Raw genomic sequence first — 20,266 nt, 5'->3', positions numbered from 1 at the left:
AATTTCATGCGTGGCTTTGCATGCAACAGTTTCCAATCCTTGTGCCAAGCCTATCTCACCTTCCGATCCAATCCTCCTTATGACTCTCCGGCGGCCATCGGCTTGCTCCTAGGCACCCAACCCGATCTCATTGCCTAGGCCAACAACGTCTCCAGCTTCGGCACCATTCCCACCGACACCTAAATCCTTGTCCCCATAAAAATTGCTCCTGTTCGGGTCCTTACTCTCAGTACAACACATCCTACAGGTTGAACAATACATTTGAGATCTACTTCATCCTTGCTAACGACACATACCAGGGGCTGACCACTTCCAAGCCATGACGGCTCAAAACCCTTACAGAGTCCGCAATCTGATGGTGGGGCAGAATGTGGAGGTGCCGCGCAAGTTTCTACGAGAGGGAAAGTCGATTTCTGCAAGAGGGAGAGTCGATTAAAGGAATTACCGAAGGAGAGAGAAAATCGATTTCGAGGGAGAGACATAAAGATGATGGGGCTGATTCGGGCAGCGTTTCTGTTGATACCCTGTATGCGTCCCCACATTAACAACTGAGGAAGGCCTATGTGTCACCTCTCTATTTGTCTCCGTTATTCCCACTTTATAGGTGCCTCTGTCCAACATCATTTCTGTTTTTAAATATGACTTACAAGCCGAATGACTCATGAGTTACTGTGGAGACAACCTCAGCTCTCCTTTGTACGAGGCCAACAAATCTACATAGACAACAAGCAGCTCGATTGTGACGAGCACCCCAATTTCACACGTGGCTTTGCATGCAACAGTTTCCAATCCTTGTGCCAAGCCTATCTCACCTTCCGATCCAATCCTCCTTATGACTCTCCGGCGGCCATCGGCTTGCTTCTAGGCACCCAACCCGATCTCATTGCCTAGGCCAACAACGTCTCCAACTTCGGCACCATTCCCACCGACACCTAAATCCTTGTCCCCATAAAAATTGCTCATGTTCGGGTCCTTACTCTCAGTACAACACATCCTACAGGTTGAACAATACATTTGAGATCTACTTCATCCTTGGTAATGACACATACCAGGGGCTGACCACTTCCAAGCCATGACGGCTCAAAACCCTTACAGAGTCCGCAATCTGATGGTGGGCCAGAATGTGGAGGTGCCCCTTCGGTGTACTTGCCCTACTTCCAGCCACGTTGCTACTGAGGTTAAGTACTTGCTCACTTTCATGGTCACCTAGAAAGATGACATTCCTTCTATTGCTAAGCTATTTGGTTTGGAGGAGCAGAGTGTTCTAGATGCAAACGAGATGTCTCATCACCTAATCGACCCTTTTACACCCATTCTAGTTCCCCTCAAGTGCAAGCCCACTAGTATTCAGAGAACTACCTCTCTGCCTCCAGCACAACCGCCTCCCCACTCTCCCTCGCCGTCCTTGTTGGCTCTGGGAAATCTAAGAAACAATGGGTATTTGTAGGTGTTGCCATTGGAGCTGTTGCTTTGCTTGTACTCTCAGCTTCCTTACTTTGGTTCTTCTATGGCCAGTGCTGCTACTTTCACCAGAAGGCTGCAACCGATCCAGTACTCCCAACTCAAGCAAAACCTTTTAAGAATCCCCTGCATTCACCCCTAAAAAATTTTATTTATACCAAAGGTGTGCATTATGTTGTCAATCCTTGACCATGTACATGTTTGAAGACTTGCAAACGGCAACTGGGTTCTTCGGGGAAGCTAACAAAATCAAGGGTTCTATCTATCTTGGATCCTTTCGGGGTGGTGAAGCTGCTATGAAGATCATGAATGGGGATGTGTTGGGAGAGATCAATTTGTTGAAGCACATCAACAACAACAACATCATCAGGCTAGCATCAAGTATGTTTCCCTCTGACATGGAAGCAGACGGTTCAGGTTGCGTATGATGTGGCGGATGCCCTCACCTACTTCCACAACTACACCAACCCTCCCCATATCTACAAGAACTTGAAGACCAGTAACATTCTTTTGGATTCAAATTTTAGAGCCAAGCTTTTGAATTTTGGATTCGCAAGAAAAATGGAGAATGGAGACAGAGGACTCCTCCAACTGACCATACATGTGGTCGGTACTCAGGGTTACATGGCACCTGAGTACACTGAGAACGGAGTGATTACTCCTAAGCTAGACGTGTTTGCGTTTGGGGTTGTGATGTTAGAGCTCTTATCCAGAAGAGAAGCAGCTGCCGAGAAGGATGGAGGAGATCGTGAAGACTTGCTATTTGCATCCATAAGAGTGGTGCTCGAAGGAGACAATGTTAGGGAGAAACTTCGAGGATTTGTTGATCCTTCTCTTGGGCATGAGTACCCTATGGATTTAGCTTCGCCATGTCAGAAGTTTTCATGGTTCTGTTGAAGATTCTCTCCTCCTCATTGGACTGGGATCCATATGACGAGCTTGAAAGTTCAAAATCAATTAGTCATACTCCTGGCAGATAGATGGCATAGCATATGATATTGCTTCACGAGATTGAGATGCATAATGAATTGAAGAAATTCAGTGGCGTGATGTCGTGCTGTGGTAGTAGCAGAAGGAATGAATCTATTCTATATACTAATAATCATAATAATCAGACCCTATTGCATGTTTCTCCCTTGGTATACATAATAGTACGCAGTTCTACTCATCAAGACTCAGATCTTTCTCTGATAAGTATAGTGATGGGTTTGACGATGGTTGAACCTTTTTGTTCGCTACACAACTAATATATTCTGCAGAGGAATTTTAAATTTTGATGGATCCATTTGCATCTTCTCCATCTGGATGTTGAGTTTCGAAAATCGTGGGTCATGCTCAAGATTCTTCCATACACAGGCAAATAAGTACATGTAAAATAAATGTGGTTTTGTTGCTTGATTAAACCAATAAAAAGTTCAATCAAGATAAACCATAAACAAAGGAAAAATCATATTCTTGGCAGTAGCTTAAAAAATGTGATAACAAATCAATGACATTAGTCTAAAAACGAGACTAAAAAACCAAATTCATCAGCACAGTAAGATTAGCTCACAGAATGTAAATGAGTAAATAAATGAGTTAATGTCACAAATTCCTAACATTCCACAATGACTAAAACCTTATTTTTTGACAGCAGCATGATAAAGTAAATGAACTACCTAATCCATATAGAGATGGGAAACGGTAAGATTACATGGTCTACAGGAATTAGACTTGAGCGCGCCTCTCCAACACGGTTTTATTGTGGAGGTAGAGCAATGGAGAAATTCTCAATTAGAGGGTAGTGATGAAGTTGGAATCTTAATATCCTACCTCCTACACATCATACTAAAATTTCTGCAAAACCTTCCAATATCTTACACAAGAAGGGTTGGTATGAATTGCTCGGAGTACCCATCTCTCTGGACTCTGACAGAACTCAATGTTGGATGTAGAGTTCGGTGCTGATTTAGATTGTCTTGCAAGCAGATGCATTTGAAAGAAGAGTTCTGCGGGCCTCATTTCTGTGGAAACACACAAAAGCACATCAGAAAATTTAAGCACAAAATAACTATTTAACTTTTTTTTATCAGCAAATAAGAGCTTTATTAAAAATAGGCATAACCAAATACACAGGGACCACAAAATAACTATTAACTGCAGGCAGGATTTCATGTAGATTACATTGCCAATATAGCCACCACCACGACATATAAGGAGAAGAGGAGGTTGTCTAAAGAAAGACATCAATGCCCATATTGTTAATTTTTTCTCTTCTAGAAAAGTATAAAAACTTTTATTAATAAGCTGAAAAGGGAGTCGGCCAGGAACATGGGTAGCATGCAAAAATAAAAAAAAGTCTAGAAATTAATTTCAAAAGCTATATGTATATTTCTACCGAACCTACACCTTGAAAGGGTCCACCTAATTATTATAAATACCGCATCACACTCATGTACATCACAGAGGAACATACCTGGTGGCCAAGAAAACCACTCAAGACGGAGGTTTCTCTCCCACTTTTCTTTAGAACCAAGGCTTCCCTCTGCCTGAGCCAGCAATAGTGAGACAATTGGCAGAGGAACGAGAGAGGCTTCTTGAGCTTTAGTGAGACTCTTAATAGCAAGCGATAGGAACTGTGAACCACACAACTGCCTGGCAAGTTCCATGCAGGTAGCACCTAACCCAAGAAGTTCAACATAGAAAGAAGCAAAACAAAAACAATATTATATTCCACAAAAGGGGAAGGGTAAGAGTCCCAATCATCAATACGGATAAAACTGGGAAACATGTCTAACAGCAACCTATTAGGCCAAATGACATAAACGTGATCATACATGTCAGATTTAACATATTGCATGGTCAAGTTATCTTTCTAGTCAAAATAGTTTTGAGTTTAGAACAGTGCATGCCACCATCTACCCTTATCCTTATTATATGAGTTATCACAGTGCAATTAATAGAAAACATAATAGTCAGTAGAACAAATGAATGTAGACAAAGTACGACAAAATGGAATCTGAAATGGAATAGTTACCATGACAGAAAACAAAGCAGCTCTCAGTACCAACCAAAGAACAAGCTTGGTCAAGAAACTCTTCTGCAGAAAGGAAATCCTGGTTCCATATAGAAATCAGACCCCACACCATATTAAATATGGCCATCCACATATTCCACGAATAATTCCTCTCTTTTGAGGAATCTCTGAAGCTCAGTTCTAAAATGTTTGAATCAGTTTCCATATCATATCGTGATTCAATAAATTTCAGACATATCCAACCAATCTGATAATTGGTCTTGAGTTCCAAGCATCTTGTATACTCTTTCTGAAGATTTCTAATATCACCTTCAGCAGCGTAGGCACGACACAATTGTAAGTGTGAAAAGAATAGATATGCATCAGGAAGCAAAAGTACTGAAGCAGTTTTGGCATGGTTGATGCAGCTAATTTTATTCCCAATTTGCAGGCTGATCTCAGAAGCACAGAGTAAAAGCTGGTAGTTTCTATAAGACATGTCTGTCTTTGAGTACAGTCCACTGGAAAGTGCCACAGATATTAGCCGTTCAAGTATAACACAGAGATGATGAGGAAATCTCTCTTCGCGTGCCTTTTGTAGAAGATTGAGTACAAGCAAGTACCGAAAATTAGGATTCCAGGGTTCTCGATGGAAGCATCTGGCATATGAAAGAAAGAGCAGGGTATAAATATTTCTCTGGGAAGCGCACATGCTTATTTAATTACAAACTAAGAAGAATAAATCATAAATAAAACCATAAGCTGGTTTGCTGAAGACTTCCAAGCAAGATGGTCTTTTGGAAGATCTAATAACTAAAAATATAAGAGAAAGCCTGGGTGCAAAACAACATTCTTCCAAGAAAGCAAGGAATCTAATAAAGCTTGTGAAGCCAATCATCTCACTGATCACATTATATCCCGCATCTCAAAAATAGTACAATATCTTCTGCACAGTAACCAGATGATTTTGATTTTGAAACGCATAAAAACAGGTAGCTTCTTTTAGAATTTTATGAAGAATGATAAATTGCAACAGAAAAATATATAAAGGCATAATAGAAAGTGACGGTACTTTTGCAGCTGTTGAATAGCTCCAGGTTCATTCATGCAGTGGTATGTACATGTTGGAAAAGAAAACTTTGGATTCTTATTGCCTATCGCATAACAAGCAACTGCTCCGGCACCCAGGATTTCACTTGCTGATTTTAAACCTTGATTTGGAAGGTCAAAATCAAGGTCTGGGGCATCTACATTGCAGCACCTAGTTGCAAGATGACTATCATTCCAATCCGTACTAGAGAGCAGAAGATAACCAAGCAGGTTCCTGTTACCAGAAAGTTTGTCAGAAGATACACTAAAATGAGGACATAAACACTAGATAATCATTAAGTTTGCAAAACAACATAATGTATCATAACACAAAATCCTAGGCAGTTAAAAAAATATGCACATGAAACATGAATAAATTATAGGCTTATAGCCAATATAAGTATTTTTTTATAAGCCTATAATTTATTCATGTTTCATGTGCATATTTTTTTAACTGCCTAGGATTTTGTGTTATGATACATTATGTTGTTTTGCAAGATAATTTTCGGTACTTGTGTGCATGTGCCCCATGTGCCCACCCATGGGTAGCCCAAGTGGTAAGGGTGAACTTGTGTGCATGTGCCCCATGTCATAGGCTTGATTCCCCCTTGGATCAAACTACGATTTAAGTGGGAGGCCATGGCGGTGGGTTGCTATGCTAGTCTCCCCAAGGATTTAGGTTCCATGGGTGAGTCCTAAGGGCTCTGACGTGGAGTGGTTCCCCCGTCTTCAAAAAAAAAAAAATTATAGCCAATATAAGGATGCCATCAGAAGCTCCTAGAATGGAGGAAACAAAAGGATTAGAACATACATCAGAATTCACACCCATACACAGTGAAAAGAAGATTTCATCAAGTTGCCGTTGTGAACGACTTTGAATACTAAATTTTCTTTTTTAATTCTCAATTTTTTTTTTCTAATGCACTGCATTTCTTGATTTATCCTCAAGTTCTTACAAGAATTATACAGCAGTTCCCATAAGTTAAAGATAGATGAGCTTTCTTTATTTACGTCTAACATGTATGAATGAAAAAATATATAGTTTGTGAAATCTATTCACTGGGCAATGGCCTCAAAATATAAATTCCACTGTAATACATAATTTTGTTTATTCATTAGTCGTCTGGGGCCAAAATTAAGACTTGCATAAATCATTATAATAGATAACTTCCATATAGCCGAAAACTAAGACCGCAGTAATGAAGTGCCAGAATGAGTGTGAGTGCAGTGTGTACTAGTTTTGTCCAAGAATTTTTGTTAATGGTTTTCTGGATCATAGGTATGATTAATGGATCAACAATTTTTCAGACCATCAGGTTGCAGAAAAGTTGTAGACACTTTTGGAGTTGACTCAATAAGAATTAGACCAAGATGAACAAAGAGTGAATATGGTACTCAGATGGCAGTCACTAAACCCAGGACAGGTCTAAAATCAAAGCACACTTTTCGCTGAATATTAGATGTACCTCAACAAAATACTGTTAGGGATCTTGTGAAGACATTTTTTAAGATGAGCAACTCCACTCTGAAATCCAAGACAGAACTCTGTCCCATGTCTGATCTGCACAACCCAAAAGCATGTCCAATCTAATTGATAAGCCATCCCATAAATTATAAAAAGAGTAAACAAATAAAAATAAATAGAAAAGACCAAGTCAGTGTAGAAGATTTAAGTTCCAACAGATGGAATAAGAAACTCACGAGTTTACCAAGTGCTATCAAAAAGTGCATTCCAGTGATCTCTTCATGAGATCTAAGAACTGATCGGCTGCTTGAAACAACTGACTCTAGCCGATTCATTTGATCAAGAGCATTAATAGCAGACACTATAAAACTAATTCCTGAATTCTGAAAGAGTTCCTTTGGCATTTCCAGGATATTACTGATTACTGAATCCACTCCAGACATGAAATATAGCATTCTACATATGAAACCAACTGGGGCGGCCACAGATGTCTGTTTCATGGTAGAAATACTCACTGCCAGACTTCTCACCACGGAAAGGGCCAAGTCAAATTTGCCAAGTTGCCATAAAGAGAGAGCATATATTTGCAAACCCTCCGTGTCAAGCAAACCTTAAACAACAATTGTATGATACATCAGCTAAGTGAAAAGGATACATCTTCTAACATAAAATTTAACAAAATCTGTCAAACCTTCTTTCTTCAAATTCTCACATTCCAGCAAAGCATCTTGAGCATTCCCTGCCTGCACCATATGAAGGTGTTAGCTAGTGAACCAGAGATAGAATAGATAACAAGATAATTATTACTATGATTGCAAGGTATTTTTTATTGCAAGGTATTTTGAGTTAGATATCCACAAAAACGAACAGCAAAAACAAGGTCCAATATGACTACCTTACACAGAGATCTTGCCAAATTAAGTGATATATCTCTGGCATGAGAATTTGGGACAATAGCTGAAACACTGCTGATTGCACAGCATGCCAACCGATAAGCAGCAGCAGCAGATTGATAATCAAATCGTGCCTCACAAGCCAGCCCATGTAAATTATGTGATTCAGGAAAGTGAGGTGCATGCTGCACAGCCTGCTTGATAGCTCCAAAAACCTGTCATGGTGATTGATAGTAGTGTAAAATTGACACTTTTTAAAGCATGTAACTCATGAGCTCTTGTTTTAGAACAACGTGAAACATTTGCTACTCCTACAGCTGATTAATCAGAGGTGGTCAAACCTGTGAAGATGAGAGATGTCCTGACAACAGAGAAAGCTTTGCAAGACCAATTTGGAACTGTGCAAGCTGCACAGGAATCAAGCTTTTTTATAAGAAAAAAAATATTATTTATTAAATAATAAACAAATAATACAAAAGGCACAACCTGAGTACACAGGAAGATATATGAGAGACACCTACTAGGCGAAGAAAAAAGTACAAGAAAATCATGCAAATTTAGTCCATCAAGTCCTTTTTACAGGCCGAAACACTTACAGGAAATGTCTGCACAGCTCTTAAGCAGCCCTCAAAAGCCTCATCTGGTGCAAGACCCCTATAGAATGACATACATCTCATTGTTAGTAAGAACTGTTCAGCAAAAACTTTAAATGAATCATGCATTTTACATACCAATGTTCAATGACCACATGAAGATGATAACACACGCACGCACCCCAAATTATGATATTAAGAATACCTAGCATGAAAATCAGCTGCCATGCCTGCCCATGGTAATGAAAGCGAAGGATTTATACTTCTAGCACAATCAAATGCTTGTTTTGCCAATTGGTTTGCACCCTCTTTCCGATAAAACTGTAAAAAGCAAAAATTTGTACCTTTATTTGAAAATATAGGACTTCCCAAACTGCAATCAATATCTTTTATACCGTATGATGCACCAAGCAATAGTACTCTTCTCATGTCTAATAGAGTTTTTTTAAGTAAAATTAATATTAATAAGCATAGCCAAGTACATAGGGTTTATACAAGAGAACACACCTAGCTAGGAAGAAGAAAGAGATACAAGGAAATCATGAACATTAAGCCCATTAAAATCTAAAGCCATTGCCCCAAAAAAAATAAAATAAACATATTGAAAAAGAATCTTCTGAGTTCCTCTAGCAAATGTTCCATGTCTTCGAAGTTCTGATCACTCATTTCCCTCCAGATGCACCACAAAAGGCACATGGAAACCATGTTCCATATTGCTGTAATTTATGGTATACCATGAAGACTGGCAAAAAAATTAGGGTCACAAACCCTTGATTCATAAGCCCAGCCAGTGTGCTCGGTTTTCACAGCTTACTTGAGAGGTTACCATAAAATAGCAATTGAGCATGGAATTATATTCCCAGATGAAACATTGACCTTAAACCATCTATTTTATGAAGCTTTCAACACAATACCAACCCCATAAAATGAATCTATGTATAGGACCTTCACTTGCATGGATGAGTGCATTGGCAACTCATCAGCAATGTATCAAGAATAAGTTAAAGCTACAGAAATGTGACTGAACTTTGTGAGAAGGAATGACAGTGGGTTAGGTAGATTATAACACATACAGTTGGATTGAATTTTTTTTTTGGTTGGGGGACCGCAGCCAATTAATCGGTTCTAAGGTGAAATTTTGAACCCAATTTGGTCGCCTTAAGGTCATTTGTCTAATTTGACTTTTTTTTTTTAATTTAATAATTATTTTAAATTAGGGTCTGGCATATGATTGAAAGCTGCTCACATGGCGTTCTACAGGATATGACAACAAAATGACATCTAATGCATAACAGCACATCCTCTTCTTGAGTGAATCACTTTTTGATGACTAGGAACCTTCCCAATGCAGGTCCCTCAAACCCAACCCTGGGAAGTAAACCCTGGATACACAACCCCACCCACCAAAACAGAGCTTCCTAAGTTATCACATCTTGAAATAAATGAATTCAACACATTAAATATCTTTCAAACAGATGTAACAGCATACCAAAATGCTGCAAAAATAGAATAAAAACTACTAATAACATGAAAATAAGAAAGTATCATAACAGACAATACCTTCCCCAAGTATGCCCAACCCATAGCTAGAGAAACATCCAATTGCAATCCCCTGATAAAGGCATGTTGTTTCAATGCATTATGGCCAGACAGACATCCCAAGGCCACCCAAAACTCACAATTGTCACCCTCAAGTAACAAGGCCCCCAAAGCCATCTTCTCAGACAGTTTCCTATAAAAAAGGACATCAAGTTATGAGAGCAAATCTATGGCAACATGAAATCACCTAAATAAGAGCAAAATAGTAAAATACACTAAGATCATACCAAGCAGTTAAGTTGCTCCCAGAACACTTGTCCAAAGACAATATCAGATCTGCAGTTATTGCAATATCAGAATAAATGTTAGGTTGCCATGGGGCCAGGTGCAGAGCCCGCTGATAAGAACATTTTGCAGATCCGGCAGCTAAACAGCAAGTCCGCGTCCAGGAAAGGATGGAAGTGTTAAAGGCTTCCGCATCAAGTTCTAAACCCTGGCTTTCCTGTGTCCAGGGAAAACACTTGGCATATGCAAGCTAACAAAAGAGCATATACATAACTAAGTCATCCCAGAAAATCATACATAAATTGGCAAACATCCTGCCTAGAAGAATAGAACAATGTTCTACAAATTATACCAAAGGTGGAAAATCCCAGGGTCAAACCAATTGATTATACCTGAATATCACCATGCAACTTCCAAATACATGATATATTTCCAGCCAAATGAGTACTTGCTATTGCAACAGCAGATGCCTCCTGCAATCATTTTGAAAATGTTTGTCTTTTGACATACTTGGATAGATAAATTTTGTAGAATTTAAAGACAACTAACCTCTAATAACGAAGCTCCCCATCTGAATGCCCCTAAGTTAACACATTCCTTTGCCAAACCAAGTAGACCAGATGCAAGCCCATATTGTGCAGACACACTCTGAGGTGAAATCTCTAGAGCTTGCCGAAACTGCTCAACTCCCTTAATGCAGAAAGGCCACATACATGAAATTTCACACAGTATGTTGTAATAAAAAAAGCAATTGAACTTTAAATTAAAATAATTTTATATTTCCATGTACTATCCTATTTCATGGAAGTTGACCATCAATTTCACATTAAATGTCATTGGCCAGTTATGTATAAAATGATACTAAGACCATCTCTTGCACTTCGTAAGTTATCAAATGCTGATTTCTGGAATAGTATGTGGTTCAGTTTCTAAACATAATGGGCCAGCCAATGCATAGGTAAAAACATAGCATCCTCTTTGGGAAGCCTTAAAACTAATGCAAAACCAAAAAATAAGCTCTTTTATCCCAAAACAGGTGTCCATGATAATTAACAAGGCCAATGATATTTTACTTCTGTTATATTTTGTTTTTATAAATTTTTTAGATAGTTCTGTAATCCTTCAATTGCTAGTTATTGGTCATAAATGTTGTCCTTGACTTTTATTTTCTTATTAATTGTCTTATATAATTCATGAGACACCTATTATCTTCTGACAAGGAAAAAAAAGAATTAATCTATAAGCTTTCATGTGTGGACTTTAAGTATGTTCAAATTAGGAATTTGCTCACTAGTAAAAAAACAAGCCCTAATCCAATTAGGAAGGGTTGTGTTAGAATGGACATATATATATATATATGTGTGTCATTATAGTCAAATAATTCACATTTGAATAATAAGAATTCAGTTCTTTTATAAGCAAAAGAATTCAGTTTTTTAATAAGATTTTTTTTTTAAGACAGTCCTGTGTGTTTTAGTGTAAGCTTTCTTTCTTTGCCTACTTCTCTTTTCCTAATAACCATCCATGTCGCTATTCATATGCTTTTCACTAAACTTAGAATAGCCATCATATTTTTCTTTCTTTCCTTCCTTTCATTCACAAACCACATCTTTTCCCTCATTACCGTTTTGAAACCTGTAAACCCAAGATTTTTCTCAAACTTTTGATGGTAGCTATCCCTTTCAAACTTTAAATTTTGATAAGTAACTCTCCCTTTCAAACCGACCTTCGAAATCCAAATTTGCTGATGTCATGAAATTTCCGGTTTCCAGATTTCTCTAAAACCATAAACCGCCAACTATAATTGCTTAAGACAGTAATGAACCAAGTAATACAAACGTTGTCCAATGCCAAAGCCATCATAATATCAACAGATAATTAGGTGCTAGCATGTGCTATTGTCGAACATAGCAGTAAGAAGTTGAACATAGCTGTGGTTGAAAGAATGAGATCGAAGTATGAAGTTTTTCCATAGTGGCCAAATCCCATAGGAGAACTAATACTATTGAGATGTTGAACATAGATGGAGCCGTTTCCACAGAGTTTCCAGAGATTAAAGAGCATGTTGCTGGTTTTTTTGAACAGCTGCTTACCGAGCAGGTGATGTGGAGGCCAAAGCTCGGTGGGTTAGCCTTTGAGACCATTGAGCAGCAGAGCAGAGCGTTTCTTGGCCTTCGAGGAGATAGATGTTCGTGAAGTGGTGAGGAAGATGGTCAAAGACAAAGCACCTGGCCCTAATGGATTTTCTTTGGGCTTCTTCTAATCACGTTGGGAAGTGGTGAAGGAGGATTTAATGAAGTATTCCAAGAAGAATAATGAAGTATTCCAAGAATTCTTCTCGGTTGGGAAGTTAAAGAAAAACCTCAATGCTACTTTTATTGCGCTTATTCCCAATAAGGTTGGAGCTTTGAATGTTAGCGATTATTAACCTATTAGTCTTGTAAATGGAGTGTATAAAATTATCTTCAAGGTTCTAGCAAACCACCCAAGGGAGGTCTTGGGGAGGATTATTTTGAACGCATTTGTAAGGGGAAGACAAATACAAGATTCAGTACTAATAGCCAATGAATGTCTAGATAGTAAATTAAAATCTGGTGATTTGGGTATTTTATGCAAGTTGGATATGGAGAAGGCTTATGATCACGTTAACTGGGACTTCCTACTATACTTGCTTGGGACGTGTGGATTTAGGGAGAGAATTGCTCTTGGATTAGGTGCTGCATATCTATGGCGAGGTTCTAAGTTTTGGGTGAATGGCAGTCCAGTTGGCTTCTTTAATAGCTCTCGAGGTCTAAGGGTCCTTTGTCCCTAGTTATTTTTGTCATTGTTATGGAGGCGCTTAGTAGAATGATCTCTGCTATGGTTGACAATGGCTTTATGGCTGAATTTTCGATTGGTGAAACCAATCAGAGTACTCTTAGCATTTCTCATTTGTTGTTTGTAGATGAAACTTTGATATTTTGGGAGACAGAATAAAACCAGATTTATGCTTTAAGGGCACTCCAACTTTGCTTTGAAGTTGTGTCTAGTTTGAAAGTGAACTTATCTAAGTCGGAATTGGTTCCAATTTAAAACATTCGCAATATCCGATTGCCGGCTAACACTCTCGAATGTAAGGTCTCCTTTCTCAAGAAATACATGGGCATTCCTTTGAGGGCCACTTTCAAGGCTAAATCTATATGGGATGAAGTAATTGAGAAGATTGAACATAGATTGGAAGAGACTGTTTTTGTTGAAAGGTGGTAGGACCATACTAATAAAGAGCACTCTGTCCAATTTACCAACTCATTTTTTATCTTTGTTCTCAATTCCAACAAGTGTGGCGATCCAAATTGAGAAACACCATCGTGATTTCCTTTGGAGTGGGTTGGGGGATGAATTCAAGTTCCACCTAGTCAAGTGGGATAAGATATGCTCTCTCCATAGGTGGGCTGGGAATTAGAAATTTGAAGGTATTCAATCGGGCTCTTCATGGGAAATGGTTGTGGAGGTATAATATGGGTAGCTTTATGAAAGTTGGTGATAGACTTCAAGTGTGTGTGTGTGTGTGTGTGTGTGTTGGGGGGGTGGAGCACTACGGAGGTGCAAGGGGTTTATGGAGTTGGGAGTTTAGAAGCACATTAGATGAGGTTGGGGGGGTTTTGCTCAGCACACTAGAATCGTGATGGGAGACGGATCTAAAGTAAATTTTGGCATAACTTATGGCATGGAGATAGAGCCCTTAGGGACAGTCCCTACAGTTTTTAGGATTGCACGTGAAAAAGAAGCATCAGTGGCTGACCTCATGGAGATGTCTGGTGGCTTAATCCAATGGAATGAGAGCTTTATTAGGGCGGCCCATGATTGGGAAGTTGGCAGCTTTTCGAATCTTTTCAAACTCTTGTACGCCATGAGATCGAGTCCTCAAAGAACTGACAATTTGTGGTGGGTACCCACTAGAAAAGGTACATTTCCTGCTCGTTCCTTCTATAAGTCCCTCACACATCTACATAGCAATTACTTTCCTTGGAGAAGGATTTGGAGAAATAAGGCGTCTCCCAAGGTGGTATTTTTTGCTTGGACAACTTCTTTGGGCAAGATTTTGACTATTGATAATTTACAGAAAAGTCAAGTGATTGTTGCGGACTGATGTTGTATGTGCAGAAAGAGTGGTGAGACTGTGGATCATCTTCTACTTCATTGTGAGGTTGCTAGAACATTATGGGATGATGTTTTCAGAAGGTTAGAGCTAGTCTGGGTTATGCCTGCTACTGTGTTCGAGCTTCTAGCCAGCAGGACGAACCTAGGCGTTATTCCACAAATCATTGTTGTGGGACGATTGTTCCTATTTGCATTCTATGGTGCCTATGGAAGGAACGAAATTATCGGACTTTTGAAGATAAGGAGTGCTCATTGGAGGAGATTAGATTGTTCTTTATTAAAACTTTATTCCTATGGACTAAAGCTGTAAGATTTCAATGGCCTAGACTTTCATGATTTTCTTGTTTCCATTTCTTCCTCCTAACTAGGTGTTACCTCTTGTATACCCCATGTGTACTTGCGCTATGTTTATTCTTATTAATACAATCTTTTACCTATAAAAAAAAAAAAAACATATTATAAATAGACCAAGTTGTGAAGCACAATGGCATAGCACTAAAATGAGCACAAAGAATAAAAAAAGGCTGAAATTTGATAACCAAAATCAAGTATGATGAACAGGACCTCATATGATTTTTAGAAATGGAACTTACCTTTTTAAAGGAACTAAGCGTCAAAAATATGTTTCCACTTTCAACCAATGCAAACACATTTGTATTGTCCAATTCAATGGCTCGCTCATAAGACTGTTGGAACACATAAGAAATTCAACATTCAACCATTGAAGTACAGATAAAATATATAAAGGTTGAAAAAAAACAGATACACAAGAAAAGTTTCAATGTCATATGGTTATGCACCAAGAATCATACAACCGCAACTTGGTATTCATAAGTTACAAGCACAAATTTACCTATAAAAAAAGGTTAATAGCACACATTTTATATGATTTGAGTATAACAGAGAAATTTAAAAAGGAAAACAAAAAAAAACAAGAAAAAGTTCCACAAGTTTTACCAATCTCAACAAGCAGCATACTCTTAGGCCCCATTTGGTTGCAAAACTCAGTTGAGATCAACTCAGTTCAGTCTAATTTTAAGTTGAGTCTAACATCCAAACACCCAACTCTCAAATTACTAAACTCATCTCAACTCAAAATCTCCTTACACATGGGACCCACAATCTTTTTCAACTCAGCATAGATTGGCTTTAAACCCACTACATTTGGAATGATGTAGTCGAAAGGGTGGAGCATAGATTGGCTGCTTGGAAGAGGCTTTACTTGTCGAAAGGTGGTAGGTTGACTTTGATTAAAAGCACTCTCTCTAACTTACCCACCTATTTCTTGCCTCTGTTCCCGCTTCCCACAAAAGTGGCTAATAGAATTGAGAAATTATAAAGGGATTTTTTATGGAGCGGTTTGGGGGAAGAGTTCAAATTCCACCTGGTTAATTGGTCTACAGTTTGTACCCCAATTTCTGGGGGAGGTTTGGGGATTCGCCACTTGCTGAAATTCAATCAAGCCCTCTTGGATAAGTGGTTGTGGAGGTACCAACATGAAAGGGAGGCTTTTTGGAGGGCGGTCATAGTTTCTCAGTTTGGGGAAGCTTGGGGAGGATGGTGTTCGAATGAGGTGCGAGGCACTTATGGAGTGGGTTTATGGAAAAACATTAGGAGTCTTTGGGGGACATTCCGTGAACAGGAACATTTTGTTGTAGGCGATGGTTCGCGTATCCGTTTTTGGTTTGATATATGGTGTGATAACCATTGTCTATGAGATACTTTTCCTACCATCTTTGCGCTTGCAAGAGCTAAGGAGGCATCGATTGCCTTTCTTCATTCTTCAGCAAATGGCACCCCTCAATGGAATATTGACTTCATTAGGACAGCCCATGACTGGGAATTTGAGTCTTTTACGGAGTTTTTTGCGGCTTTATATTCTGTAAGTATTCCAGGAGGCTCCGGTGATAAGTTGTATTGGAATCATTCTAAGAAAGGTATCTTCTCGGTCAGTTCCTTTTATCAAAAGCTTACAAACCCCGGTTTGTCTATATTCCCGTGGAAAAGTATATGGAAGACAAAAGCTCATTCAAAAGCAGCCTTCTTTGTCTGGACAGCGTCTTTGGACAAGATTCTTACCATTGATAATTTGAGAAAACAACGAGTTATTATTCTAGATTGGTGTTGTACGTGTAAGAAGCAGGGGGAGTCTGTTGATCATTTGCTTTTACACTGTGAGGTGGCTAAGGCTGTATGGGATGATGTTTTCTTAAGAGTCGGACTGTCTTGGGTTATGCCTTGGAGATTGGTGGATTTCCTCGCAAGCTGGACAGGACTACACGGAGATTTTCAGGTAGCGGCAATTTGGAGATTGGTACCAATATGCCTATTTTGGTGCATTTGGAGGGAGAGAAATGCTAGATGTTTTGATGATCAAGAGAGAACAAGGGACAAGCTTAAAGTTTTCTTTTTTAAGACATTGTTCCTATGGGCGGGGGCTATGGTTTGTAACGGACATAGTGTCCATGATCTCCTTTCTATTGTTTCTTCTAGCTAGGTGTGTTTTCATGTATACTTCCTGTGTATCTGGGCTATGCCTATTTTTATGAATATATTATCTTTGATTACCGATCAAAAAAAAAATATGTGGAACCTACAACCTTTTTCAATTTCTCATAAATAGTACTAAACTCATCTTAACATCCAAACACATCTAAAATCATTTTAGATGAGCTCCACATACTCAACTTACAAATATTCATAAAGAGCTCAGCTCAGCTCAACATCTAAACTCAGCCTAAGAAGCCCACCCATCCCACACCCATAAAAAGGGGCAAAAACAAAAATGATAAGAAATAAGACAAGCACCTTGACCCAAAGCAGTTAAAAAAAAATCCTAAAAGAAAAATAAATAAATGCAAAGAACCCAAAGAGATAGAGTGAGATAATAAAAATGAAAGAAACTACCTTAATAGCAGCGGTAAACCTTCCCAAGCGCTGGTAGGCAAGACCCAGAGCCTAGAACAAGAAAAGTCTTATTGACATTTGGAAAGCAAAACCAAAATCAATGAGAACATAGAAAATATACATAAATTTGCGCATGCATACATAGAAACATGTGTGTGCGCGCGTGTATGAGTGGAATATAGAGTAGCAGACATACTTGCCATAAATCAGCACTGGTAGGATAACCCCGAATAGCATATTGAAGGCACAGTACAGCTTCAGACCATTTGTTTTGATGAAGCTGCACGTAACCCAGTCTCCGAAACGCCCAGAAAGCCTTAGGCGACTTTTCTGAAGCGTCTCTGCACACAGACACCTCCAAACTCTCCTTTCCTTCATTGTCCAATAAATCACACAAAGACTCCTATTTTTTGTTTTAATTTTTTTAAACGGGGAATGAGTATGAGGAAACTGAACAACTACTATAAAGAAAATCAAAAGAAGAAGAGCAGTGTACTCCGGAATGTGAATCATCGGGGTTTAGGGAGACAGCTCTCTGATAACACTTGAGAGCCCGCTTGGCATCAACGGAGAAATGGGCGTAGTAATGGCCAAGAAATCTGAAAGCCGCAGCGTTTTGAGGGTTTAGTTTGGCCGATATCACGAAGTGCTCCGCCGCCTTCTCCTTCTCGGATTCTCCCTCTTTCTCCCACAACAAGAGTCCCTTTTTTCAAATAAATATTCGACAGGAAAAAGACATTAATCAGAAGTGCACAAATACGCGCATACACACACAATCGTTGTTACAAACAGAATTATTGAAGTTAGGAGGATGGAATACAAGTTCAAAATGAAGAGAGGGATCATCGGGAGACGCATTCACTGACTCCTCCAACCGTCTCTGAACAGCTTCTTCGCTTTCTTCTTCCTGTAAAGGAAAAACGCACGCACTATGAATAGAAAAACACAAAAAAGTGACCAAAAAAGGAAGAAATTCAATTCAAGAGAACAGGGAAAGGAAACTGAGACCGATTCTCCCATTCGAGGTGATTGGAGACTCCTGCTAAAACCCTAAACCGAGGATATACTTTACTGTTACACGGCGGTGGAATTAATTGATGAACCACTCACTTCGAGGGTGAGCTCTTCCAGGAGATGAGAGGAAGAGAGAATGGAAATGATAACTGTTGTATTGATGCTCTGCGTAAGGGGATGAACTTCCCACTGCACTCAACTATATTCTTGACGTAACAAATCCGAGAGGAAAAGAAAGGTCTCCCGAAAGGTCTCCTTTACTTCTTCGAAAAAAAATGAAAGGTCTCCTTTGCATCTTCCAAAAGAAACAAAAAAAAGTTCTCATTTGCCTTTACTGGAAGATATAAGATGGGTTGTTTAAAATAATTTTTAAATATAATTTTTATTTTAAAATTTAAAAAAAATGAATTGTTTCTTATATTTTATATAAAAATTTGATAAAATTATAATAATTATATGAGATTAAATAAAATAATTTGATTTTGTGTTAGGGATGCTACCACACCATACGATGTGGGTAGCCCCCTCCCCGCTCCCCGCCCCCACATCTCAAGGGTGGGGCGGATTCCCAATCCATCCCGCCCACTTCAATAATGGATTACAGTCTATTAAATCTAAAAATTATTTTTAAGTCCAAAAATAATCAAAAACACATTTTTAGATCCAAATTGTAATTTTAAATTTGTAACTATGATTATAACTTAGAAACTATGTAGTTTTAAAATTTGTTTGTGCATATTTTGTGTAAGTTGTAGTATAGTAGGATAATCATTTTATAAATTGTCTTCACAATACAAGTCTCACACTTAAACAATGTGAGACTCTTGTATTGTCTTGACAATCTATAAAATGGTCACCCTACTACATTACAACTTACACAAAATATTAAGTAAAAGTTATACTTAATACATATTACTATATTTATATAATAAAATATATAAGTGTAAGGCGGGATTGGGACCCTCCCTGCCCCCGCTAGGGAGGCCAGATGCGGGGAAAGGGCCATCGCCCCCGTATGGGCAGTCGCAGGATGGGGTTCCCCACCTCACCATGAGAGGGCGGGCGAACGAGGGCGGGGTCTCACTGCCCACCCCTATTTTGTATAATCAAACCATCCTAAAATGTAATTGTGCACAACACTTTTAAGAAAATAACATATGTGTAGATGACAGATACCAGCTAATGTGCTTATACACCCAGATTCACGTAACTTGGGCCTAAGCCCTACAACTATTAAAATGCAATCAACAGAAATAAAAGACAAAGTTAATAAGAAGCTTGTAACATACTAAACATAAATTAGGAGCATATAAAATAAATTTGATCATTTAGTAGTTATTATTATTATTATTATTATTATTATTATTATTATTATTATTATTATTATTACTATTATATTGAGGTTTATTTATTGAATATTATTATAAATATTTAACACAAAATTTGTAAAAATTTTATTGGATGTAAACCCTATTGACTGAGTCTCTAGTGAATTACCAAATCCTTTCTAAATGTGTAAAACATGTTAAGTCAGTTTTAACTACACTAAAATTCATTGCAAATAAATCACTCTTCATTTCACTTCACCCCTTTCGTTATCCCTCTATTTTCGATGTGATCACCAAGTCTATCTCATGCTAATTTCCTAAAACACTTTGAATTGAACACGTACAAGACGATTTTCATCTATTTATCCCTTCCTCGTTTGCAATTTCAATCACAGAAAATCCTCAAGCAACAATACAACTACTCCCAAAATTCGATCTGTCCTCCATCTTACTCAGAACCAACATTCATCCATTTGCCACCATACTTTATCCTGCTCGAAGCTACTACCACCATCAGCTTAGCTACTCAAAACCACCGTGCAAGACGCTTTTGAGGT

The 20,266-nt window shown here is 38.5% G+C and overlaps 1 protein-coding gene and 1 pseudogene across 3 annotated transcripts; one reads left to right on the top strand and one right to left on the bottom strand.

Annotated features, from left to right (window-relative positions):
* The first annotated feature begins 654 nt into the window (after positions 1-654).
* On the top strand, positions 655-2,441 carry LOC109000443 (annotated as a pseudogene).
* A 529-nt stretch (positions 2,442-2,970) lies between these two features.
* Positions 2,971-18,674, bottom strand: LOC109000516 (tetratricopeptide repeat protein SKI3). 3 transcript variants are annotated; one of them, XM_018977419.2, is made up of 21 exons: positions 18,376-18,674; positions 18,188-18,274; positions 17,864-18,070; positions 17,564-17,770; positions 17,368-17,418; positions 15,054-15,146; positions 10,870-11,010; positions 10,713-10,793; positions 10,323-10,570; positions 10,057-10,228; positions 8,702-8,817; positions 8,500-8,557; positions 8,245-8,310; positions 7,906-8,118; positions 7,702-7,753; positions 7,247-7,620; positions 7,012-7,106; positions 5,529-5,780; positions 4,478-5,115; positions 3,917-4,120; positions 2,971-3,464 (listed from the first exon to the last, which is right to left on the bottom strand). In XM_018977419.2, the coding sequence occupies exons 1-21, from the start codon at positions 18,385-18,387 to the stop codon at positions 3,289-3,291; spliced, it is 3,543 nt and encodes a 1,180-aa protein (XP_018832964.1). In that variant the 5' UTR covers positions 18,388-18,674; the 3' UTR covers positions 2,971-3,288. The 3 variants fall into 3 exon arrangements, with proteins under 3 accessions (XP_018832964.1, XP_018832966.1, XP_018832967.1); XM_018977421.2 differs by having other exon boundaries at positions 10,323-10,537; XM_018977422.2 differs by lacking the exons at positions 17,864-18,070; positions 18,188-18,274; positions 18,376-18,674 and having other exon boundaries at positions 17,568-17,636.
* Between the last annotated feature and the right edge of the window lie 1,592 nt (positions 18,675-20,266).

This window comes from Juglans regia, chromosome 8 (genome assembly GCF_001411555.2).
Source record: "Juglans regia cultivar Chandler chromosome 8, Walnut 2.0, whole genome shotgun sequence".
Lineage (NCBI taxonomy): Eukaryota > Viridiplantae > Streptophyta > Magnoliopsida > Fagales > Juglandaceae > Juglans > Juglans regia.
The sequence above is the reverse complement of the archived record's forward strand: the minus strand, read 5'-3'. Positions and strand labels throughout refer to the sequence as shown.

Bases quoted from the DNA above. Each gene is read 5' to 3' on its own strand.
- LOC109000516 (XM_018977419.2), bottom strand. The intron at 11,011-15,053 runs GTAAGTTCCATT...TTCTGCATTAAG, and splicing joins CGCTTAGTTCCTTTAAAAAG to GGAGTTGAGCAGTTTCGGCA. The intron at 8,558-8,701 runs GTATTCTTAATA...GTCATTCTATAG, and splicing joins GCAGCTGATTTTCATGCTAG to GGGTCTTGCACCAGATGAGG.